Source organism: Geotrypetes seraphini, chromosome 17 (assembly GCF_902459505.1).
Source record: "Geotrypetes seraphini chromosome 17, aGeoSer1.1, whole genome shotgun sequence".
NCBI classification, from domain to species: domain Eukaryota; kingdom Metazoa; phylum Chordata; class Amphibia; order Gymnophiona; family Dermophiidae; genus Geotrypetes; species Geotrypetes seraphini.
In genome coordinates, this window is record NC_047100.1 from 45,245,155 (window position 1) to 45,270,827 (window position 25,673).

Here is a 25,673-nt window from a genome sequence, read left to right on the forward strand (position 1 = left end):
CCTCCAATCTGGTAGCCCCTGTGCTGCCTTGGAGGAGAGAGGAGAGCATCACCCTGGTGAAGTAGGAAATAATCCTGTAGCTAGGACCTGCCCACCAGGAGGATACAATATCCTCTCGCACCGAGTATGTGTCTCCAGGGGCTTCTGCCCAGGAGGGAAAAGTTAGGACAGCGGTTGTAGTTGGTGATTTGATTATTAGGCATGTAGATAGCTGGGTGGCTGGTGGGCATGAGAATCGCCTGGTCACTTTCCTGCCTGATGCGAAGATGGCGGACCATGCGTCACTTAGATAGGCTTTTAGATAGTGCTGGGGAAGAGCCAGCTGTCCCGGTACATGTAGATATCAATAACATAAGAATATGTGGGAGGGTGATTCTTGAAGCCAAATTTTGGCTCTTAGGTAGAAAGCTGAAAACCAGATCCTCCAGGGTTGCATTTTCAGAAATGCTCCCAGTTCCACACGCAGGACCCAAGAGGCAGGTAGAGCTCCAAAGTCTCAATGCGTGGTTGAGACGATGGTGCAGGGATGAGGGATTTAGATTTGTTAGGAACTGGGCAACCTTCTGGGAAAGGGGGAGCTTGTTCCGAAAGGACAGACTATCAGGCTGCAGGTGCTAACGTTTAAAAAGGAGATAGAGCAGCTTTTAAACTGAGATGTGGGGGAAAGCCGACAGTCACCCAGGAGCAGATGGTTTGGTATGAGGTATCCTTGGAGGATACTATTGAAACAGGATATTTAGGGAGTCCTGGTAGAGAGGTTCCAATAATGGTGAAAGAAAGCCAGGAGGGTTTAAGAGGAAGGCAGAGTAAAAGACTCAAATTTTCCCTGTCATCTCAGCAGCCTGTAGTTGCAAGGAAGAACCACAATTTGAAGTGTCTTTATACAAATGCTAGACGCCTAAAAGATAAATTAAGTGAGTCAGAGTATATAGCACTGAATGATGAGAAACAATATAATGGGGGTCTTGGAGACAATCAATATAATGGGTGGAAGGAGGACAATCAATGGGACACACTGTTACCTGGGTACAAATTATATCGCAAGGATAGAATAGATCAAATTGGAGGGGGATTGCCTCCCCTTTCTTTTATTTTAAGCAATGTATCCTCCCCATTTGCCCATGTGTATCATGTTATATCTGTATCGCAACTGTGATTTTGTTCCCTTTATTTTATATTTTTAAAACTTTTTAATACTTTGTATAAATTGGAAACCACTTTGCTTACAAAAGCGGTTTATCAAGACCCAAATAAACTTGAAACTATGAGCTCCTTTTATGAAGCCACGTTAGTGGCTTTATCGCACGCAACTTTTTTAGTGTGTGCTAATCCCCGCGCTAGCCGAAAAACTACCACCTGCTGAAGAGGAGGCGGTAGCGGCTAGCGTGGCCGGCAAATTAGTGCGCCTTATTATTACACGCGTTAAACCGCTTAACGCGGCTTCGTAAAAGGAGCCCTATGTGTCATGTTAAAGAAGGAATTGAATCAAATCAAATAAACATTCTGCATGACATAGATAGCAGTGTGGAATCCTTATGATAGAAATTCCATGTGTGAAAGGAAGGAGTATAAAGGTTGGGTTATACTACCATCCTCCCCGGGACAAAACGAGCAGACAGATGAAGAAATGTTTTCAGAGATTAGGAAAGCTGGAGAAACAGGCAACAGTATAATAATCGGTAATTTCAATTACCAAGTAACAACACTCATACTCTATAAACAAATATAACTATAGAACTCCCTACAATTCCACTAAGTACTGCCAAATAATCACTCACAAATAAGAGGAAATACACCACCGCAATCATACACCACACACTAAATTCAAAACAGAAACAGAAGGAAAAGGAGCACAAGAACCAGCATTTTTCACCAGATACTGCTGACTTTCTTCATCCCCGGCGCCACTGTGCAGTGATCGCACTAGCAGTGATTATCTTTGAATGTGGCTTTGGCAAGACTCCTGAAGCAGCCTCGGCGAAACAAGGAAGTTCCCTGTTGGGTCCTGTAGTGAAGACGCCATTTCAAGTTCTGCTGTCCTGCATGTGCATGTTCGTTTGGGGGATCATGGCACGAGAGGCATGAGATGACCGGCAGATAAGTATCTGTTTTTTTGCCATCTCATGTGCTGAGTTCTCTATTTTCCTCGATAGTAACATTTTATCTGGGACTTGTTTAGTCACTAGATTCTTAGTTTCCGTCGTAGATTTTTCCAAATTAGTAAACTCTTGCTTTTGTTGTTGAAGAGAAGCGAGGAAGACTAAATGCCAGGACTTGAACTGCATGTACACTAATGCAAGGAGCCTAAGGAACAAAATGGGAGAATTGGAAGTCATGGCCAATAATGAGAACCTAGACATCATAGGGATCACGGAAACATGGTGGAACGAGGAAAACAAATAGGACATAGTACTGCCAGGGTATAAACTCTACCGAAAAGATAGGAATTATCAGAAGGGAGGTGGAATAGCACTGTACATAAGAGAAACCATTCACTCAACCAGTGTGGATACAGCAGCGGCAAATGGACAACTAGAGTCATTGTGGGTTAAAATACCAGGAAAAAAACGGATCCGAGATAAAGATGGGACTGATCTACCGTCCACCTGGGCAATTTGAAGCAGTGGATACAGAAATGGTAGCCGAACTGAGGAGGGAATGCAAGAACGCCAACACTATAGTTATGGGAGATTTCAACTATCCCGGGATAGACTGGCATCTTGGAAATTCAAAATGTACGAAGGAAACGGAGTTCCTGGAAGCCGTCCAGGATTGTTTCATGGAACAACTTGTACAGACTCCAACGAGAGGGGCAGCGACCCTGGACCTGATCCTCAACGGGCTTAAAGGACCTGCAAAGGGAGTGGAAGTAATGGGACCGCTAGGAAACAGTGACCACAACATGATTCTGTTCCAAGTGGAAGTAGGATTACCAAAGGGGAAGAGAACAAAGGGAACAGCGTTTAACTTCAGAAAAGGGAACTATGATGCCATGAGACAAATGGTGAAGAAGAAACTCAGAAACAGCTACAAGAAAGCTCTGTCTGTGGAGCAAGCCTGGTCCCTACTCAAGGACACGGTAAGCGAGGCACAACACCTATATGTACCCAGATTTAGGAAAGGAGGCAAAAAGAATCAGACTAAAGACCCAGCATGGATAAACAATGAAGTAAAGACAGTGATAGGAGACAAGAAAACATCATTTCGGAAGTGGAAGAAGGACAAAACGGAAGAAAACTGGAAAGAGCACAGGGAGCATCAGAAAGAATGTCACCGAGTGGTCAGAAAAGCCAAGAAAGAATACGAGGAGAGACTAGCCAAGGAAGCAAGGAACTTTAAACCATTTTTCAGATATGTAAAAGGGAAACAGCCAGCAAGGGAGGAGGTGGGACCCCTGGATGAGGGAGACAAGAAAGGAGTGGTGAAGGAGGAAAAAGAGGTGGCTGATAGACTAAACAAGTTCTTCGCGTCGGTCTTTACAAAAGAAGACACATCCAGCGTGCCGGAACCAGAAAAAATCTTCAAGGAGGATCAGGAGAGTATATTATCATGCATGGAGGTAAGCCTCGAAGCCGTTCTAAGGCCGATAAATAGATTAAAAATCGACAAATCTCCTGGCCCAGATGGGATCCACCCGAGGATATTGAAAGAGCTCAGAGACGAAATAGCGGAGTTACTCAGGCATATTTGCAACCTATCCTTAAGATCAGGGATAATCCCGGAAGATTGGAGGATAGCAAATGTTACACCAATCTTCAAAAAAGGATCGAGAGGCGACCCGGGGAACTATAGACCGGTGAGCTTGACCTCAGTTCCGGGGAAGATGGTCGAATCACTGATCAGGGAAGGTATCAATGAGCATATAGAAAAAAATAAACTGATGAGATCAAGCCAGCACGGTTTCTATAAAGGACGATCGTGCCAAACGAATCTACTACATTTCTTTGAGGGGATAAGCAAACATTTGGACCAAGGTAGCCCCATTGACATAGTTTATCTGGATTTCCAAAAAGCCTTTGACAAGGTACCCCACGAGCGCCTGCTGAAGAAACTGTGGAACCACGGGGTGGAAGGGGACGTCCACAGATGGATCCAAAATTGGCTGATGGATAGGAAGCAGAGGGTAGTAGTAAAAGGACACTACTCTGACTGGAAAGAGGTCACGAGTGGTGTCCCCCAGGGGTCAGTGTTGGGACTGCTGCTGTTCAATATATTCATTAACGATCTGGAAACGGGCACGAAATGTGAAGTTATCAAGTTCGCGGACGATACAAAACTCTCCAACAGGGTCAAAACTGTTGAGGAATGCAAAGAACTACAGAGCGACCTGAACAAACTGTGCGAGTGGGCAAAAAGATGGCAGATGAGCTTCAATGTGGAGAAATGTAAGGTCTTGCACATCGGGAAAGGGAACCCCATGTACAGCTATACGATGGGAGGAAGGGAGATGGGGAAAGGCACCCTAGAAAAAGACCTGGGGGTATTGGTGGATACAACAATGAAGCCAGCGGCGCAATGTGCGGCGGCCTCAAAGAAAGCGAACAGAATGCTGGGCATTATCAAAAAAGGTATCACTACCAGAACGAAGGAGGTCATCCTGCCATTGTATCGAGCAATGGTGCGACCACATCTGGAATACTGTGTCCAATACTGGTCGCCGTACCTTAGGAAAGACATGGCGATACTTGAGAGGGTCCAGAGGAGAGCAACTAGGATGATAAAGGGAATGGAGAACCTTTCATATGCCGAAAGGTTGGACAAACTGGGGCTCTTTACCCTGGAAAAGCGGAGACTGAGAGGAGACATGATACAGACATATAAAATCATGAAAGGCATAGAGAGGGTGGATAGGGACAGATTCTTCAGACTAGCGGGGACAACAAAAACAAGAGGTCACTCAGAAAAACTGAGAGGGGACAGATTCAAAACGAATGCAAGGAAGTTTTTCTTCACTCAGAGGGTGGTGGACACCTGGAACACGCTTCCAAAGGAGGTAATAGGACAGAGTACAATACTGGGTTTCAAAAAGGGACTGGATGACTTCCTGAAAGAGAAGGGGATTACAGGGTATAGATAGAAGGTTACACTACAGGACAAAAGCGAAAAGCATATCTGAGTTTTAGGGTAGGAGCACTATCAGGTCCTGGACCTGAGGGGGCCCGCCGCCGTGAAAGCGGACTGCCGGGCACGATGGACCTCCGGTCCTGACCCGACAGAGGCAAAGTCTTATGTTCTTCCAATTCAGATAACTTAGTTGAGGTATTCAATGTAATAGACACAAAATTAGTACATGCTACGTGGGAGGTTTTCCTAGTGCAATCCAAATCAAATCCAGGGTCATCGCTTGTGGTCTCTCGAGTGGCTTGAGGGAGGATAACACTGCCTGATTTAATTCGGCATTCTCCTTGGAATCCTACCCCAACGTTCCCTCGCTCTCACCACCGCTCCCAATCACAGGGGACGTACTCTTCACTTGCACCGGTTCCACCAAGGGAGTCGGCGTTTCCATGCTGACATCCTGGTTAGCAGCGCATCCAGGACGTTCCTCTCCAGTTCATCTCTGCGAGTCCTCCACACTCGCCTGTCACCCTTGCTGCTTGTCCGGGCATTGGAGGAGATGTGGCTCTTGCGGACTCAGCAAAAGATTGCCGTCCAAGCTATGCAGATTGGTCAGAGGACAGTTGAACTGTGAACGCTGTCATCACAGTTTGGCGCGGTGTTGAGGATACCGGGGTGGCTGGAGGATTGCCCCTCAGCCTATCTCGCCATGTCGGCATCGATAAGGTAATTCAAGCAATATAAAAAGGAAAAGAATCTCCCGAACAGTGACGGGAGCTCTCAACACACGCGTTGCTCAGTCGCCCTCTTGCTTTCTTCCGATTCAGTGAACATTTTAATTCAGAAAATTGGAGCCCATATGAGAGAAAGTGGAGTTTTTTTGAGCCCATGAAGCTGAACTGAAGCTTTTTCTCCACTTTCTTTTTCTTTTCTAGTTCTCTTGTGCTCCTTTTCCTTCCGTTTCTGTTTTGAATTTAGTGTGTGGTGTATGATTGCGGTGGTGCATTTCCTCTATTTGTGAGTGATTATTTGACAATACTGAGTGGAACTGTAGGGGGTTCTATAGATATATTTGTTTATAGAGTATAAGTTTTGTTACTTGGTGATTTTATAAACTCTTCCCTATTAATTTGGTAGTGATTTCAATTACCTTAAAATTGACTGGTTAAATGTTACATCGGGGAGTGCTAAGGAGGTAAAATGTTATAAATGACTGCTTCTTGGAGCAACTGGTCCGGGAACTGACAAGAGAGGGTGCTATTTTAGATTTGGTCCTTAGTGGAATGCAAGACAGTTTGGGAGTTAATTGTGTTGGGTCCGCTGGGACACAGTGATCATGTGATCAAATTTGAGCTGATACCAGGAGGAACATTGCAAAAGAAATCTACTGCAGGGGCTTTTAATTTTCAAAAAGGCGACTATGATAAAATGAGGACAATGTTTAAAAAGAAGCTAAAAGGATCAGTTGCAAAGGTTAGGACTGTAAACCAGGCGTGGATGTTATTTAAAAATACAATTGTGGAAGCCCAGACCAAATGTATTCCAGGTATCAGCAGAGGAAACGAGAGCCGGCGTGGTTAAAAGGTGAAGTGAAAGAGCCAAAAAACATCCTTTAAAGAAAGGAAAAAAGATCCGAATGAAGAAATTAAGAAGAAACACAAGCACTAGCAAGTTAGATGCAAAGCATTGGTAAAGACAGCTATGAAAGATTATGAAGAGAAACTTGAAAAAGAGGCAAAAACTCATAACAATTTTTTTTAGATACATCAGAAGCAGAAAACCTGTGAGGGAATCTGTGGGACCGTTGGATGATCAAGGAACAAAAGGGGCGCTCAGGGAGGATAAGGCCATAGTGGAAAGAATGAATGAATTCTTTGCTTCGGTCTTTATAGAAGAAGATGTAAGAGATCTACCTGAACCGGAAATGGTTTTCATGGGTGATAATGCGGAGGAACTGAAATAAATCTCGGTGAATCTGGAAGATGTACTAAGCCAAATCGACAAGTTAAAAAGCGATAAATTGCCATAACAGGATGGTATACATCCCAGGATGCTAAAAGAACTCAAACAGGAAATTGCTGACCTGCTGTTAGTGATCTGTACTGTAGCTAAAATCGTCTGTAGTACTTGAAGACTGGAGGGTGGCCAATGTTACGCCAATTTTTAAAAAGAGTTCCAGGGGAGAAACGGGAAATTACAGACTGGTAAGCCTCACTTTGGTGCTGGGCAAAATGATAGAAACGATTATAAAAAATAAAATTGTGGAACACGTAGACAAACATGATTTAATGAGACGGAGTCAGCATGGGTTCAGCTGAGGGAGATCTTGCCTCACCAATTTGCTTGACTTCCTTGAAGGTGTGAATAAACATGTGGATAAAGGTGAGCAGGTTGATATGGTGTATCTAGATTTTCAGAAAGCTTTCGATAAAGCTCCTCACGAGAGGCTCCTGAGAAAATTAAAGTGTAATGGGATAGGTGGCAAAGTTCAGTTGTGGATTAGGAATTGGTTATCGGATAGAAAACAGAGGGTAGGTCTAAATGTTCATTTTTCTCAATGGAGTAGAGTAAACAGTGGAGTGCTGCAGGGGCCTGTACTAGGTTCGGTGCTATTTAACTTATTTATAAATGATCTGGAAATTGAAATGATGAGCGAGGTGATTAAATTTGCAGATGACACTAAACTGTTCAAAGTTGTTAAAATGCCCACTGCTGGCCCATCAGGTCTTACGGAAAGGCTCAGAGGTCTGCAACAAGTCCGGGAGGGGGGGGAGGGAGGCTGAGCGCTGACCCGATTATAAGCCGAGACTAAACTAAACTAAACTAAACCTTGGGTTTATATACCGCACCATCTCAGTAAATGCAGAGCTCGGCACGGTTTACAGGAATCAGGATGAGAGAGAACTCCAGTGGAGAGTTTAAGAGTTAGATGTAAAAGGGTGGGGAAGGTGGGAGAAGCCTAAGAGGGAGGAAATGTTACCCCCATTTTTGTCCCCAAAAATCTCGGTTTATATTCAAGTATATACAGTACCTCACATTTCTAATCTGGAAAGTCCTGGTCCTTGTAGTAGTTACTTTGTGGGGAGTTAGTGAACTAAGTCATGAGAAGTAGAACCTGTGCAGAGTACCAGATTCAACTCTGGCCACCTTGTTGGGCAGACTAGATGGACCATGCAGTTCTTTATCTGCCGACAGTTACTGTGTAAAAGCTTCAGTCCATTACCCTCTGCACCATCAAATTCTTCAGGAAAGGATATTACTTCTGACACATCCTCAATTCCTGCATATGTTTATTTCAGCTTTTTATGCCAAATCAATCCATAATGCTTCCAAAACTCTTTTTCAATCTTTCTACCTCTCAATCTTAACAGATTTGAAACTCTAATATTATAAGACCTCAGAACAAATGGTTCTCAACTTGTATGTCTTTTGCTGTCAGAAAGCATACCAACAGCTTATCTTGAAAATTAAAGTACATCTCAAAGCTACCTCTGCATCCTTAGCATAGCTACATTCTCTACCAGTGGATGAAATCCTCTGCTACAGGTAAACTTCTATCACTGCACTGGGCCTCTCCTGCTCAATTTCTACAATTCTCTGCCTGACCTTCATTCTGTGACGTTTTCTAAAGCTCAGTATTTTTCTGCTTCTGACCTTGCTCTTCCTCCCCAATCTCACCTGGCATAGTAGGTCTTCCAGTTGCAGGCGATTGAGATGAGCTGCAGCATTAGCTGCACACAGGACAGCTTCAGAAACACCTCAGCTGGCTCCCAGTACAGTTGGGCTGGGCCATACTCTACTAGGAATTCCATCATCTCCACAATCTGATCATGTGTGTAAGAGCAGGCCTGGAAATGATATCATTGCCTGGTGTTACAGAAGAATTTGAGGTTTTTTTAAAAAATATTTTAATTTTATACACCTGATATTCACTTGAGACAAAAAAAAAAAAAATAGGGCTATCCAAACACGTAAAGAAGTCTTGACATTTGAACAGCAGGCTTTAGTGCATAGCTGCCATCAACCCAATTTCTCCCTCCCCTATAATGGGCCCTAGACACTTGTATTTATTTATTTAAAACATTCAAATGCTGCTTTTCTCAGCAAATCAAAGCAGCAAACTGACCATTTCTATCTCTGACAAAAGTAGTACCTGAATAGGGTCTCATGTTAAATGAAATTCTGCCACACTACCTAACGCCAATCAATCACCCACAATAATGCCTTTTCCTGGCCATGCCCTTTTCACTACATCATATAGGGCACATTTATGACATTCTCGGAAGCTCTCCCACTACATGAGACAATATTCTCCATTAGGCTTAATGCAGATGCCCCATATGAGGGCACTTGCAATCATCAGTACCATGCATGTGTGACATAGAAGGGAAGGAGCAATATATTCAAGGGCAACAGACAGAATACAATCACTGTGATTACCTTGTAGGGAGGCTGTGGGTGAACAAGGATGCCCCCCTCTGTACGCTGCAGTGACTGCTTCACCTGCTCAACCTTGATGGCCAGATGGGCTTCAAAGTACCTGCGCAGTGCCATGCAGGTATGCTTCCCGGTCTGTCGGCTAGCAAAAATCTCATCGTCACTTAAGAGTGCACCCTGGTCCTCCAAGTTCAAAATCTCCAGTGTACTGATCTACAAGAAATATCCAGAGAACTTTTATCTCTCTAATCTTTCATCTCTTCAAGTTTGCTGAGATTTTACCTCCAACAAAATGGAAAACACTAAAATGTGCCTACTGGTATTTAGAAGCTAACCTCTTTTTCCTTTGCCTCCAACACAGAGCCTGTTGCATTGCTCCATATGCCTTGATAGGTAGAAATGTGACAACAATGATAGTTAAGTGGTATATAAATGGGTCATTCCAGTCAAATTCAACCTTCCAGCTCATCATACCAGAAATTGATGATCTACCAGAATGGAGACCAATATATAAGATGAAATACTGCAAACTTTCAGACTTCTAGCTTCAACAGTTTTTGAGATATTGTATTTTTATCCAATGGGGGTAGAACAATTCAGGCTGACAAAGTCTGGACATTTTTTTAGGTCTTAATAACTGCCATCAAGTGCCAATAGCTATGAAATGTCAACCACCTATTCAGAATTGAATGTAAATCCAGAAACCGCAGTTCATTTTGAGCTGGGACCCAAGGTTTCTGAAATATTAATTGTCAAAAATGGGATTTTATTTAATCTCACATAACAAAATGCCACTTTCGGCAAACCACTGTGCCAAAGCTATTAAAGAAAAAGCTTTCATTTTTATCTGTTAGAACAATGGATCCCAATCCTGTCCTGGAGGACCACCAGCCATTCAGGTTTTCAGGATAGCCTTAATGGATATGCATGGAACAGATTTGCATACCCATCACTCCATTACATACAAATCTATCCTGAAAACCTGACTGGCTAGTGGTCCTCCAGGACAGGGTTGGGAACCACTGTGTTAGAAGCACTGGCTAAAATGACTGTCTGCTATTATTGTGCAGCTGGAAGCTATAGTTTTCCCGATATGCCTCAATGAAAATTGCCACACTCTTGAGTTTACTTTGGAGGTACATTTCATCATGTGGAACAGGTAGTACTAAAAACCACAGTTACTTACCGTAACAGGTGTTATCCAGGGACAGCAGGAAGATATTTTCACATGTGGGTGACGTCATTCACGGAACCCTGATGCGGACAGCCACGCAAGCAGACTTGCTTGTAAAACTTTAAAAAGTTTGCGACTGCCGAACCGCGCATGCTCGAGTGCCTTCCCACCCAACATAGGGTGCGCGTCTCCTCAGTTCAGATAGCTAGCAGAGAAGCCAACTAGGGGAGGTGGTGGGTTGTGAGAATAGCTGCCTGCTGTCCCTGGATAACAACTGTTAAAGTAAGTAACTGTGCTTCATCCCAGGACAAGCAGGCAGCATATTCTCACATGTGGGTGAACTCCAAGCCAACCAGAATGGGATGGTGGAAGTGTTGGTAATTTAGGAGAATAAATTTTGTAAAACTGCCTGGCCAAAATGACATCACTAATGACGCAGCAGAGGGAAGCCCTGGCGGGCAGGCTGTGACAAGCCTGTTCACTGCGCTGCCTCTGCCAATCTAGTTACCACCACCGCTGCTGCTACATTAGGAAGCCCGAAGGGGGTGGGGGTCAGTCAAGAGGTGCTGCACAGGGGAATAGGAGGAATGAAAAGCTGCTGCACAGGGGGATAGGAGGGATGGAAAGATGCTGCACAGGGGGAGAAAGAGGAGAGGAAGAATTGGTGGAGATGGGATCAAGGAGAGAAAGAGAGAGATGCAACAAAAGCAGAAAGGGGTGAGAGGGGAGGGAGACATGCATGGAGAAGAGAAAGGGAGAAATGTTGGACACAGGGTAGAGGGCTGTGAGAGATGGTGCATGGGAAGAGAGAAAGAAATGTTGCATATGAAAATGGAGGGGGGGAAGGGAAAGATGCTGCATGGAGGGGAATAGAGAGCGATGACCCGAGAGAGAAGACAGTGGGAAAGAAACAGAAATGTTGGATATGGCAGTTTAAGGGAAGGTACAGAGATGGAAGATGGATGGTGAGCACGAAGAAAGAAGAAAATGTCAAATGGGCAGGAAACCATGGTGAGCAAGTTAACAGAAGACAAACAGAAACCAGAGCCTGGGACGAACATGATTTGAATAATAAAATGACCAGACAACAAAAGGTAGAAAAAATAATTTTCTATTTCGTGATTACAATTTGTCAGATTTGAAATGTGTATCCTACCAGAGCTGGTGTTAGAAAGCAAGTAAGAGCTAGGACCTAAAAGAGAGAGACGTCTTTTGTACTTTGTTTACACTACAGCGCTGCATAGGGGTGGAGAGGGAAAAGGGGGCTGGGGTAAGTGAAGAGGTTACAAAATAAATCCGCCAGGACGTTTGGAATAAACACCCTATTGGGCAGGAAAAGTGAATCGAATTGAATAAACAATTCAATAGGTCAAATTGAATATAAAAAAAAAAACTTATCCCTAAATTGGGCAGCAGTAATGGTGCCATCACACATGCTTTTTCCGTGGCTTGTGGCAAAAAAAAATGCCATTCTGCTGACAAGTTAAAATCTTCTTGGTGCATGCACAGATTCATAAAGTTCTTGTACGTTGCTTCAGTACCACCACTGAAGTATTTAATGTATGTAACATTAGGCAGCACCTCTTACACTATATGCGTATGCATTTCAGAAGGCATTCATTCGGCATCGCTCCAGACCAGCACCTCCCAGAGAACTCCGTTCCTCAGATAAGTCACTCTTAATGTTATCCTTTTCCTCCGCTGCCAATTCCAGACTTCGTTCCTTTCATCTAGCTGCCCCCTATACCTGGAATAAATTACTTGAGTTTGTCCGTCAAGCCCCTACCCTTGTTTAAAAGCAGACTGAAAACCCACCTTTTTGATATAGCTTTCAAACCTTAACCCTACTCCTCTGCCCTCCAGCTCAGCCCACTGATTAACCCTTCACCTTAACTGTATCCATGACATCCAGTTTGTCTGTCTAGCCTGTTTAGATTGTAAGCTCTTTTAAGCAGGGACTGTTTTCTTACTCTTTGTGACTCTGTGCAGTGCTGCGTGTGTCGGGTAGCGCTATAGAAATAATTAATAGTAGTAGTAGTAGTATTAAAGAACTACAATCTAACAAAGACATTATCAAGCCAATAGACAAAGTGGGTGGTATTGTAGTTCTCAAAAGAACGCAATATATCGGGGAAGTTATAAGACAGATCAGTGATACACAGTTTTTTTGTTCCTTTGCATACTGACCCCACCAAGTCATTATTTGATGAGGTTAAAGAATTAACAGAAACAGTATATATTAGTTGTATATGAATTTGGGAGGGGGTGGGGGTTAAATCTTATTGGTGTATGATATTGAAGATTTTTCAAGTGATGTTGATTTATAATTGTTTGATATTTATTGTACACTTGATGTAAGTTATAAAATGAATAAAGAATTAAATAAATAAATAAAAATCCTTAACCCTACTCCTCTGCCTTCCAACCCAGCCTGCTGATTAACCCTTCCCCTTAACTGTATCCATGACATCCTGTTTGTCTGTCTTGCCTGTTTAGATTGTAAGCTTTCGAGCAGGGACTGTTTTCTTACTGTTTGTGACTCGGTACAGTGCTGCGTGCGTCTGGTAGCGCTATAGAAATAATTCATAGTAGTAGTAGGAGAGGCCTGGACGTCACCATCACCTCCTGCAGACGAGCGGTGCACGCCGATACCTGAAGCTGGGTTACCCTCAAGGAGACCGGAATACTTTGTGCACCCGCTAGCTGCATCCACCGCTCGCTGCCCACATAAAACACACTTGTGCTGTTTTTTTGAAACGCTCATACTGAATGCGCCAAAAACCCACATACAACAATGTTGTACAAAAACGGTGGCCTCAGGACCACTTTGTGCTCCTTTTATTTCTTGTGTCTTTTTTTTTTTTTAAACTTCTCACAGCTAAACTAGCTGTTTCAAAAAAGCAGACCCCACAAGCACTCTAAACTGTAGTCTGTGCCAAACAGGTGGCCAGGCGTACAGCTGAGGCACCTCTAAATTCAGAAAACCTGGGGAGGTGGGGGAAAGTGTGGCAACCCCAAGGTCGGTAGGACCCCTAAAAGGGATCCCCAAGCTCTGTCCAGACAGCAAAGGGACAAGAAAGTTTCCTTAAATCAGATTCAACAGGCCCAAAACAAACCTCAGGACAGACTACACAATCTTACCACTCTACCTGCTGGAGACTGAGAAAAGACTGATTGTAATAAGGACTGCACAGCCAAAAGTCAGTGTCTCAGTCTCCACCTGCTGGCAGAGGAGCGTAAACCCATCTATTTCTGTGCCAGTCTGGAGGGATGCTAAAGAATAGTCCACTACTGCAAATGGCAGCTAGAGAATGGCCAAGCTCACAACTCTGAACTGTTTTAACCAAATAAAATGGGTTCTATATACTCAGTATCTCAGAAATTTTACCATATCTTCCCTCAGATAGTAGTGTTTGAAACATTATCCTCAAAGTACAGTCAATTTATTCTGTGTGTTTCGTATGAGTAGTTAGCATAGTCATGGCTTGCTCACCAGGTTGACAAGTCGCCGGAGGCCATCTTGTTTGTCAAAAAGTTCCAGAACCGCACGGAAGGCAAAGCAGATGGAGAAGAACATGGTGGCGTGGCAGCAGCCAGATGCATGTGAACACTCCATCAACCATAAGGTATAGTTCACGACATCCGACAGAACTTTATGAGGGTGCATGCATACCTGTAGAGAAAAGATAACTCAAGTTACCTGTTTGCATTTACCTATACTTGATGGGCCTTGGCCCTTTTCTGCCGTCACTTTCTATGTTTATATCCCAAGGTTTTGTCATTACTACTATAAATGCATACATATAGAAGATTTTTTTGTATATATGTTTCGCCAGCTGCTGCATCAGGGAACCCCATTTCTTAACTCAAAAAACAATCCAATATACTTCAATGAGGTCTAGCGATGCCAAATTCAAACTTTAAAAATGTTCAATAAGAACCTTAATACAGATATCAACAAGAGCTTGAATCAATATCTTGAAAAAACTGTATCTTTTAAATCATAACACTCAAGGAAAGCAATTCTTCAAACCAACAAAAAGACACTGATAGGAACATGGTCTGGATACACCCCATTTTTAAAGGGGAAATCATATCAAAGGGCTCCGACCACTCAATTGAAACACCTGCTGTAAAAATACTGAACACAAACATTTACAGAAAATGCCCATAGAAAATTGACTCAATAGGAAATATACTTTGTATACTAAGTAGTCAGTGTAGATACATCCATCATTCCACTTCCAAGTTGTATCCTTTGATTCTACAGTTTAACATAAGGAAATTCATCTTTGCTCTTTCTTCCACAGAGGAGCAGAGAAGTTGCTATCTTGAGACAATTTAGGTGCTTCCAAGACTGTAATTTGTAAATCCTCTACAGAGTGCTGCTCCCCCCCCCTTCAATGCTGCACCAACAGAACCTCCCCAACACCCCATCTAATCCTGCTTAAGTGTTCAACAATATGTGCGCAGACAGGTCTCTGAGTATGTCCTATATATATCTTCATGAAAGGGCACTGTATCATATACACCATTCCTTGTGAATCACAGGTGTGCTGACATAATCAAACATAAAGAGACCCCCCCCAAGATCACAGATTCTTTTTTGTACAAATCAAGGGTAGTGCAATGGGGGCACCTACGGCCCTCAACATGGCTTGTTTGTGTGTAGCTAAACTTGAACAGACATATTAACATTTTAGCATTTCATGATTGTATTTTCGTTTGGAAGCAATTTATCAATGATATATTTTTAGTATGGACAGGCATGAGACAACTTTTTGGAGAATTTTTTCAGTGGTTAAATGGATGCTATAAAAATATGTTTTTCTTTTAACCATATATGTGCAAGCTATTTTTCTTTTGGTCCTGTATGTGAGACTCGAGGAGTCTTATTTTGTTATAATATACTGGTACATTACTGAAGCTTCCATCCCACACATTTGCAGGATAATATACCAGTGGGTTAATTTTTAAGACTGTGCCTGTTATAGAAAGATTAAGCTCTTACCTCAATAATCTTGTTCCTGTAGAGCAGTGTTTTTCAACCGCTGTTCCGCGGCACACTAGTGTGCCGCGAGATGTTGCCTGGTGTGCCGCAGGGCCGCCATCAGGGCAGTACTACCAGTCCTGCATTCAGGGGCCCGGAGCTGACAGGGGGCCCGAGGCAGGGGCGCCAGTAGCTCGCCAAGGCAAAGTGAGTCGATCACCCAGGACTCACTTTGTCTTGGTGATCTAATCTATCGAGCCGATAAGTCTTCTTCTCCCCGACATCAATTCTGCAGTCGGAGAGGAAGTTCGGGCCAGCCAATCGCTGCCTGGCTGGGCGGAACTTCCTCTCCGATTGCAGAATTGACGTCAGGGAGAGCATGCGTCGGCGTCGGCTTTGGGGCCTGTTATCCATTGGTGGGTCCTGTTCCCCGATGGCAGCGGCAGTGGCAGTGGCTTGGGGAACGGCAGGGAGAAAGAAAGAAAGGGGGCAGGCAGGGAAACAGAAGGAAAGAAGAGAAACAGAAAAAAAGAAAGAAAGGTCAGGGAGAGGGGAAGAAAAAGTTGGGGGAGGGAATGAGGTGTGGAGGAGAGAAAGCATACAGGCTGATAGAAGGGAAGAAAGATTGGATGCACAGTCAGAAGAAGAAAGTGCAACCAGAAATCACCAGACAAGGTAGGAAAAATGATCTTATTTTAAATTTAGCAAAGTGGAGGCAGTATTACCACAGTTTTCAAAGGAATTTGCCCAAATAACTTAATAGTTAACTGGGTAAATTCCCAGAGATGAAAACTTCCCTTCACTTACTATGCACAGTTCTGAATTTATATCTGCTGTCTATATTTTACAATATGGTCACCTTTTACTAAACCGCAATAGTGGTTTTTAGCGCAGGGAGCCTATGAGCGTCAAGAGCAGCGCTGGGCATTCAGCGCAGCTCCCTGCGCTAAAAACTGCTATTGTGGTTTAATAAAAAGGATGGAGGGTATATTTGTCTATTTTTGTATGCTATAAAAACCAAATACAGAGAGAGACTGAGAGCTGTTGACGAAGAGCTACGTGTGTGTCTTTCTTCCATTCCAGCCAGAATATCAGCTTTGTGTTCAGCCAAACAGGCCCAGGTTTCACACTGAATAAAGTATTTTATAATTTTTCACTATTCTGTTTACTTAATATTTCATAATAAAGTAATTATAAAATACTTTCTTTGTGTTTATTTGATTCCTATTCAAAAGAATTACTTTATATATAGTCAATATAGGCACAGAGTTAAATTTTTTAACATTTTCTAATTGTGGTGTGCCTCGTGATTTTTTTCATGAAACAAGTGTGCCTTTGCCCAAAAAAGGTTGAAAAACACTGCTGTAGAGAAGAGCAGAGATCATGAACAGATGGGTACTTACCCTCAAACCACGAGTTTGTTTGCAGAAGATGTTAATTTTCTTCAAGTTCAGCTTCCTTCCCCAGTGGGCTGTGCTATAGCCCTTCAGTTTATATCAAAGCAATCTAAAATCCTAGAAAGAATACACAGAAAGGAGGGGCACAGGGAAACTGTAATAATTACCGTACTGCTCTATAAGTAACACGCATAAATCTGAATTAACCATTTGAATGCAAAACAAGGTGCAATAAAAAGCCACATATCTGAGTGCAACCTGCATTAACAGTTAAGGATTTCTTAACAATTCTTGTTAGTCTCTTGAACTTCAGAAGCCTCATCATTCTATGACCTTGCTTGATAGGGAATTGCAAACATCTGTCAAACATACCTGTCTGAGGCAGACAATCCACTATAATACTCTTAAGAAACAGCAAACAGGCCAAATAACATCTGATGGGTGGGCTTTCAGGACCTCTACAAGAAAGAAGATTATTGAGGTAAGAATCTAATCTTTCTTTCCAGTGCATAAGAACATAAGAATAACTTTACTGGGTTAGACCAATTGTCCATCAAGCCCAGTAGCCCGTTCTCAAGGTGGCCATTCCATGTCACTAGTACCTGGCTAAAACTCAAGGAGTAGCAATATTTCATGCTACCAATCCAAGGGAAGCAGTGGCTTTCCCCATGTCTTTCTCAATAACAGACTATGGACTTTTCCTTCAGGAAATTGTCCAAAACTTTCTTAAAACCAGCTATGCAATCCACTCTTACCACAACCTCTGGAAACTTGTTCCAGAGCTTAACTATTCTCCAAGTGAAAAAATATTTCCTCCTATTAGTTTTAAAAGTATTTCCCTGTAACTTCATCGAGCAGTGATCCTGAACAGATGAGATGTACCTAACAGTTCCTAGAGTCCAGGGTGCAGCAGATGTGCCTGCACATTGTCCACTCCCACTACATGAGAGACCAAGAGAACCTGTAGGTGAACTTCTGCCCAACAAAACAAACGAGCTTCTAGCCTCAGGATCACACTCTTGGTGCCTCCCTGCCTGTTGACATATGCTACCACCATAATGTTGTCCAAAAAGACCATGACTGCTTTGCCTTCCAGGGTGTTCCCAACCTCTGAAGCACTAGCCGAATGCCTTACAACTCTAGTCAGTTGATAGAACACTTCCTCTGAGAGGGCAACCATTTTTCCTCCAAAAGATGACCATCACAATGACCTCATCAACTGTAAAGGTTGTCAGAATCACCTGAGTCTCTGCAGAACAGCATTCCTTTGGCCAGTGACTCCAGCAGGAGCCACAAATGCAGGCTGTGCTGTCTCTGAAGTCCAGGCTAGCGACCTTTGAAGAGGATCCATCTGAGGCGACCAGCGGAATAATAGCGTGTCTTGAAGGGGGTGTGAGCCTTTGCCCATGGAACCACCTCTGTGTCTGCCACTGAACCTAGCATCTGTAGATAATGCCAGGCCATGGGAGCCTGCATCGTTAATATCTCTGAAATCTAGCACCTCAGCTTCTGTCTGCATGGCTCAGGAAGAAAAAAAACATCCTACTGCCATGCCAAATTGGATTCCCAGATACTCCAGGGATTGATTTAGTTTGAGGTGGCTTTTCTGGAAATTGATTATCCAGCTCAGACTTTGCAGTGTCTGTACAACTGAAATCTCCCTCTCTACTACAATGACCATCGCCTTGGTGAAGATGTGAGGTGCCATTGCTAGCCTGAAAGGGAGAGCTGAGAACTAAAAATGCCTGGAATCAGAAAAATCTCTTGTGAGGGAGGAAAATGGAATATGTAAAAAAAACAAAAACCACCGTAAAGTCCAGTGAGACTAGAAATTCCCTTGGTGCAACCGAGGCAATGACCAACCTTATGGTCTCCATGTGGAAGTGAGGCACCTCAGTGTCACATTGACCAACTTTAGGTCCAGGATTGGTAGCTATTCCTCCGAGTCCCTATTGGGCACAATGAAGTATATAGAGTACTATCTAAACCCGATTCTCTGTCTGTCTCTACGGCCTGAATAACTAAGAACCACTACATGGTTGTTGGACCTGGGTCGGAGAATCCAGGAATAAATCCTGTAGAGGCCAAAAGAACTTGAGCTTGCAGCCTTCATGAATTATGTCCAAGACCCACTGATCTGAGCAAATCCTCATCCAAGCCTCCCAAAAAGCTGATAGCCTCTCTCCTTTGTAGAAGGATGGCTATTGACCTGACATTATTGTTTCTTGAAAGCTGCTGAAAGACGGAACCAGAGGATTGAGGTCACCTGGCACCTCCAAATCTCTGCCTACAGCCCTGATAGGATCCTTGCACAGAGGACCCCTCCGAGAACTGTTGAAAACGCCAGGAGCAATGAAAATTACTATGTCTGGACCCTTTTGTGATCCTTGGATGAGCATCCAGTAAGGACTTAGGACAGCCGTCTGCTACACTGGACATCAGATTGGCCAAACCCTTAAAAAAGAGCATCTGGCCCTTAATCAGTAGCCCGCTCAAGGTGGCTTTGGAGGAGTCGTCTCCCATCCATTATCTAATCCAGAGCATTCTGCAAGCGGTAAAAGAGTAAGTTGAAACTTTACTCGTGACTCTGAAAATGTCATAAAGAGCATCTGTCACATAATCCACTCCTGCTAAAACTAGATGGAGACAAGCATCATCTTCCACGAGTATTGCAACGCAACCTAGTACAAGTGTGGGCAACATAAGAAGTTGCTGCCACTTTCAGTCCCAGTGCTAAGGCCTCAAACTGCCTTTTGAAGACTATCTACCCTGCGATCCTGTGCATCCTTGAGGACCACTCCTCTCTCACTAGGGAAGGAAGTATGCTTGGTAACCTGTGCTACCAATGAATCCACTTTAGGAGTGATAAATATCTGCTGAAAATCAGCTGCCATCAGAAACAGCTTTGTAATAGCTTTAGTCACTCTCAAAAGGACCCTCTGGGGACTCCCAATGCTCAATGAGGTGTAACAATGTCAGGATGCAAAGGGAAACATGTGGTCTGTGCCTTAGACACACTCATTATGGAGGTCTGAGCAGCTGAGGAATTTGGAGGTTCTTTTTTTTTTTTTTTAAACGTATTTTTATTAACAGTGGAAACACACCGCCCAATAGGGCAGAATAACAAACTTCTGTAAGTCACAAACAGTCCATTACAGGTGAAATGTCAAAACAGAAACAAAGCCTCCCCCACGAATCCCCCCTCACAGGTACAATATGCATACAAGCGAAAGAAACGTTGGTAGTAGGGGGGTGCAAAGGCAGAGAAGAACAACAATGATAAATAGACCGCCCATCATGGACAGCGATCTCCCACCGTGTTTTTGTATATACCCTATGGATATCCCACAAAACCACACAGAGCTCAGGATACCATTCACATCCAACAACATCCACTCCATACAAACCGACCACTCATATCCCCAAACATCTCCCTTCCCTCCCCCCACCTACCCCCCCTCCCCCCCCCAGGACACCAAGGAGTATCATAGAAAGAAAATGAAAGAAAATGAATGGTAGGGGTGTATCAAGGGCCCAGCCAAGGTAGCGCAGAAGAAAGCCAAGCTAAGTTAGGCGAGCTCCAGGTCCCCCTCCTGTTCTCGTGATGGCAACAGGTCCCGCAGCCTCTCCCACAAGCCAACGTAGTGCTGCTTAAACACACTCAGAGATCTAGCATAAGATTGAATTTCAAACCTAGCCGTCTCCCGAAGCCTACTCCTCCATTGAGGTATCGGGGGGGGTTCCTCGGCCATCCAATAAGTTAAGATCAGCTTCTTGACTACGAGAACAACATTATAAAAAAATCTACATTGGGGTGTGGTGAAACCTTGATCCTGGAGAGAGGTCTGCAGACCCAGGAGAAGAAACCCATAGTCCCATTCAACATCGCGCTGTACAGCTCTCTCCATTAGGGAGAGAGCCTCCCTCCAGACACTCAGTCGGGGGCACTCCAGGAAAGAATGGAGATATGTGCCTGCTCGATTCTTGCACTTTGCACAGAAATCACTATCCCATAATCCCATGCGCGCCCCCCGCTGAGCCGTGAAATAGGCACGGTGGAGGATCTTAAACTGTAGTTCTTGAAAATCTGTAGATTTAGTGTATGAGTATAGAGTAGCAAAGCAGGCCCCGAACTGTGGTTCAGAAATATCCTGTCCCAAGTCCCGAGCCCAGGAAGCGCGCACTGGAGAAAGTACCGACAAAGGGAGAGATGATTTGAGTATTCGATACCAGTGCGCGAGGGAATTGGTTACGGGCGGTGTGGCCGAAAAAAGGGTGTCCAGGGGGCCCTTGTCCCAGACCCCAGTATCTCCTCTGCGTTCAGCATCCCAGTAGTGACGTACTTGAAAGTAAGAAAACAAGTAATGTATGGGAAGGCCCCACGCGTCCCGTATTTGCTGAAAGGAGGGGAACCCGGCAGAGGACAGTTCCAGTATATCCTCCATCATCCTACAGCCCCGAGCCGCCCACTGCTGAAAGACTGATCTACCCCAGCCCGGCTGAAACCTGGAATTGCCCCCCAAATGGAGAAAGGGAGATGTGTCAGGTGGTAATTGCTGTCTGCGCCGCCACCAACGCCACGCCAGCCTAAACGGGCACAGAAAACGGAAACAAACTAAATATCGTCTCCCAGGATCGTCCTGTCTGTGTAATATATTCATGAAGTGAAAAGGGGAACTCCAGCCCTCTAGCCATCCCCGAGGGGAATAGCGAAAGCACCCTGTGTAACTCTCATGAATCCATCGAAAAAGGGACGCTACATTATAAAGCCGAATGTCCGGGACATTTAGCCCCCCCAGCGATTTATCCAAGATAAGTTTGGACATCGCGATCCGAGGGGCTCGGGATCTCCAAATGAATCGGGAGATTGTAGTTTTAAAAGCAAGTTCGTCCCGCCTGGTAAGCCACAGCGGCATAGTCTGTAAGGGATACAGGAGTTTCGGTACCAGAACCATTTTCACTAGAGCCACCCGTCCCAGGATTCCCAACGGCAGTTCCTGCCAGGACTGACACAGCTGTCCAATCGCCTCAAGTGGGCGGCGAATATTTGCATTATAAAGTGTAGGCAGATCGGTGCTAAGATATATTCCAAGATAGAGCATTGGTTTGTTCGTGGGTGCTATAGGCAACACCGCGTGCCACGGCTCCGCCTGGCGTCCTGTTAGCATCAGGAGTTCCGACTTGCTACAATTAACCTGTAAGCCCGACAGTGCCCCAAAAGCTCGAATCACCGCCAAAGCTCTGGGCAGATGGATGGGGACCTGATCCATATAAAGTAAGATATCGTCCGCAAACAAACTGATTTTACATTCCCGTCCCCGTACTACAATGCCCGTAAGAGTCTCATCCTGCCGGATCTTAGCCGCGAGCGGCTCAATGGCCAAAAGAAAGAGGAGTGGGGAAAGAGGGCAGCCCTGCCGCGTACCTCTCTGCAAACCAAAATCCGCAGTAAGACCCCCATTGATAAGTAAGCGCGCCCTGGGACTGTGGTACAGAGCCGTCACCCAGGCCAGAAATTCTCCCTGGAAACCACCCCTACGCAGGACCCAGAAGAGATAGTCCCAAGAGATGCTATCAAAAGCTTTCTCCATGTCCAATCCCGCAACCGCCTCCTGGCCACCCCGGCCTACCCTGTCATGAATTGCCCCCAATACCTTCATCAGGTTCATGGAGGCGTAACGGCCCGGTACGAATCCGACCTGGTCGGGGTGAATGAGATCGGGGAGAAAACTATTCAGGCGCCTCGCCATAGTCGCGGCCAAGAGTTTAATATCCTGATCCAGGAGAGAAATTGGACGGAACGATCCCACCAGATCCGGGTCTTTACCCGGCTTTGGGAGCAGGACTATGTGGGCCATGTTATCCTGAAAGGAACCTCCCGTCCGCGCCACCTCGTTATACATTGCGCTCAAGGGCTGTGCTACGAGATCCTCAAGAATGCGATAGTATTCAGGTCCAAACCCATCCGGCCCGGGTGCCTTCGCCAGTTTGAGGGAACGAATGGTGGTTCGGAGTTCAGCCCCGGAGATGGGCTGGCTCAAAAAAGCAGCCTGGTCCTCCTCTAGGCGCGGTAATGATAAGCCCCTGAAAAAATCCCCGAGGGCAATCTCGTCCAGTGGGCGCCTACCATATAGGGTCTCATAATACTTAACAAACTGTTCCGCTATTTGGCTTTCCCCCTCGTGTCGTGTTCCCCTAGCGTCGCGGATGGAGGTAATGATTTGGCGTTTCTTATACGGTCTCACTAAGTTCGCCAGGAGTTTCCCCGTCTTACCCCCCCCACCTATACATTTTATACCGTTGGAACGCAAGGGTCTGCTCCGCACGCTGATGGAGTAAGGTCTCGATACGGTCTCGTGTCGTCTTGTATTCCTGCCGGGCAGAGTCCGACAAAGAGGCGATATGAGCCCTGCGGAATTGGTGCAAACGTCGCGTGAGCGTCAAGAGCTCCGCTCCCCGGGCCTTACGTTTAGCAGCCATATAAGCGATCACATGTCCCCTCAGAACTGCCTTAGAGGCGTACCAGTAAGTTACCGGTCCAATGTCAGGAGTGTCGTTAGTGGCCTGATAGTCTGCCCAGCGAGCTCTTAAAAATGTCCGAAATTCCTGATCATGATACAGGTGCAACGCCATTTTCCAAGAGGAAGCTTTGCCGCCTGCTGCGAGAGTCAAGGTGAGGTCCACGGTGGCGTGATCCGAGATCGTGGACTCCACTATTTCCGATTTAGCAGCCCGTGAGAACAGTCTTTGGTCAAGCAGAATGTAGTCCAGTCGGGCATACGTTTTATGGACATGTGAGTAAAAAGTAAAATCCGATTCGAACGGGTGTAGTGCCCGCCAGGCGTCCACCAGGCCTAAGTGCTGTGTCAAAAAACCCACCCCCTTGTTGTCATGGTCTCTCAGGCTACCCCTAGGAGGTTTGCAATCCACCCCTGGGTCTGCAGTGATATTCATATCCCCCCACAGGATCACCTGGTAGTCCGGGTAGGCTGATACCTGAGATAGGAGTGTGGAGAAAAATTTATGACAGTAAGTGTTTGGGGCGTATAAGTTACAGAGCAACAGTTTTTGTCCCCAGAGATCCCCCATTGCAATGACATATCTCCCCTCCCGGTCAGTCAGTTGTTTATGCAGGACAAACGGCAACCGCTTGTGGATCAAAATAGCCACCCCCCGCCGGCGGCCCCCTGAAGTGGAGGAGTAGACATCCCCAACCCAATTTTTCCGCAATTTAGAGTGTTCAATCTGTGTTAGATGGGTTTCCTGCAGAAATGCCACATCCGCTTTCAGATTTCGTAAGCTGGCAAGGATACGAGAGCGCTTTACTGGGGACCTGATGCCATCAACATTAAAGGTAACAACCCTTAGATCAGCCATAGCAACTAGAGAGTAGCGGTATGCTGCGTTAAAACCCAGGGAGCACCAGCCCCCCAAGAACAGGAGAGTTCAGCCATTCTCCCCCAGCCAAACACAAGTTGAGCCTGCGCAGAGTGAACAAATAGGTACCGACGAAGCCTCCCAGCAGAGCCTCGCCGCCCTCGATAACCAGGTGCCCCCTACCCCAGCACACCCAACCCCCATGCATCCCCCCCGCACATTCATCCCAGACTCAGACATGCCTTCCCCCTCACACACCTCCCAACAGCCCCCCAACCCCCCTTCCCACCCCACCCTATCCCCCCATGCTGATCCCTCCCCACCAGCATACAAACCCATATAAAGCCCCCAGCCTGCCCGGAGACCTCCCCCCCACCCACAGAAAACACCCCCACTACATTTCAAACAAGCACACAGTCCAGGAATTAAACAGAAACCTAAGCAGAAAACAAATAGGTTGGTACCATCAAGTCCAGATCAAACTCTCCATAATGTCTGCAGTCTACCCAAAAGATCTCCGAGCTGTCCAGAGTAGCTGACGCAGAGTATCGCCAGAAATGTCCCTCATAAAGGGATGCGGCCTACAGACATGCAGGGATCCATGTATTCGCCTCCTCACCCAGGCCCGGCGCTGCTAAACTTAGGGCACCCGAGCCCCGCCGCAGGGGCTGTCCTGGAGGCCATCTCAAAACAGGAATACAGGGCCACATCTCCAGGTTAGTAAAGGTCTCATAGCCACACATGGCACTCGAGCAATGTACCGGGCAAATAGCCACTCCACCAGTCCAGCTCAGAAAGATCCCATCTCGACACGTATGAAAAGCAGATGTATGGTAAGAAAAGATCCCAATCAGGTACTTCTGGGCTGTATGGGTCTTCAGGCAGGCAAAGTCGCCAGGAACGCCTTGGCTTCATCACCGCTGTTGAAATTAAGGGTCTTACCGTCATGCCAGACCCTAAGCTTCGCGGGGTAAACCAGGGCAAATTTGATACCCCTGTTGTGGAGGTCCGTGCAGGATGGCGCCATGATCTTGCGTTGGGCCGCCACCCGCACCGAGTAATCATTGAACATGAGTACTCTTGAGCCTTTGTAGTCCAGGGCCCCCGCCTTTCGGTAAGCCCGTAGCAGTAGTTCCTTTTCCCGCCAGTTCGTGTAACGAGCTATGGCTGTCCTCGCCCTTCCCCCCTCCATGGGTCGGGTGCCGATACGGTGCGCTCGTTCGCATGCAAAGGCCTCCGC

General features: G+C 45.4%; 1 protein-coding gene across 1 annotated transcript in view; it reads right to left on the reverse strand.

Moving 5' to 3' along the window:
* DCAF1 (DDB1 and CUL4 associated factor 1) overlaps positions 1 to 25,673 on the reverse strand; it is a 237,396-nt gene that overhangs the window by 104,817 nt on the left and 106,906 nt on the right. Inside the window, exons 10-12 of the mRNA XM_033926631.1 lie at positions 14,163 to 14,342; positions 9,499 to 9,708; positions 8,737 to 8,906 (exon numbers count right to left, since the gene is read on the reverse strand). Of these exons, the coding sequence (XP_033782522.1) occupies positions 8,737 to 8,906; positions 9,499 to 9,708; positions 14,163 to 14,342 (560 nt within the window). The remainder of the gene's footprint in view (positions 1 to 8,736; positions 8,907 to 9,498; positions 9,709 to 14,162; positions 14,343 to 25,673) is intronic.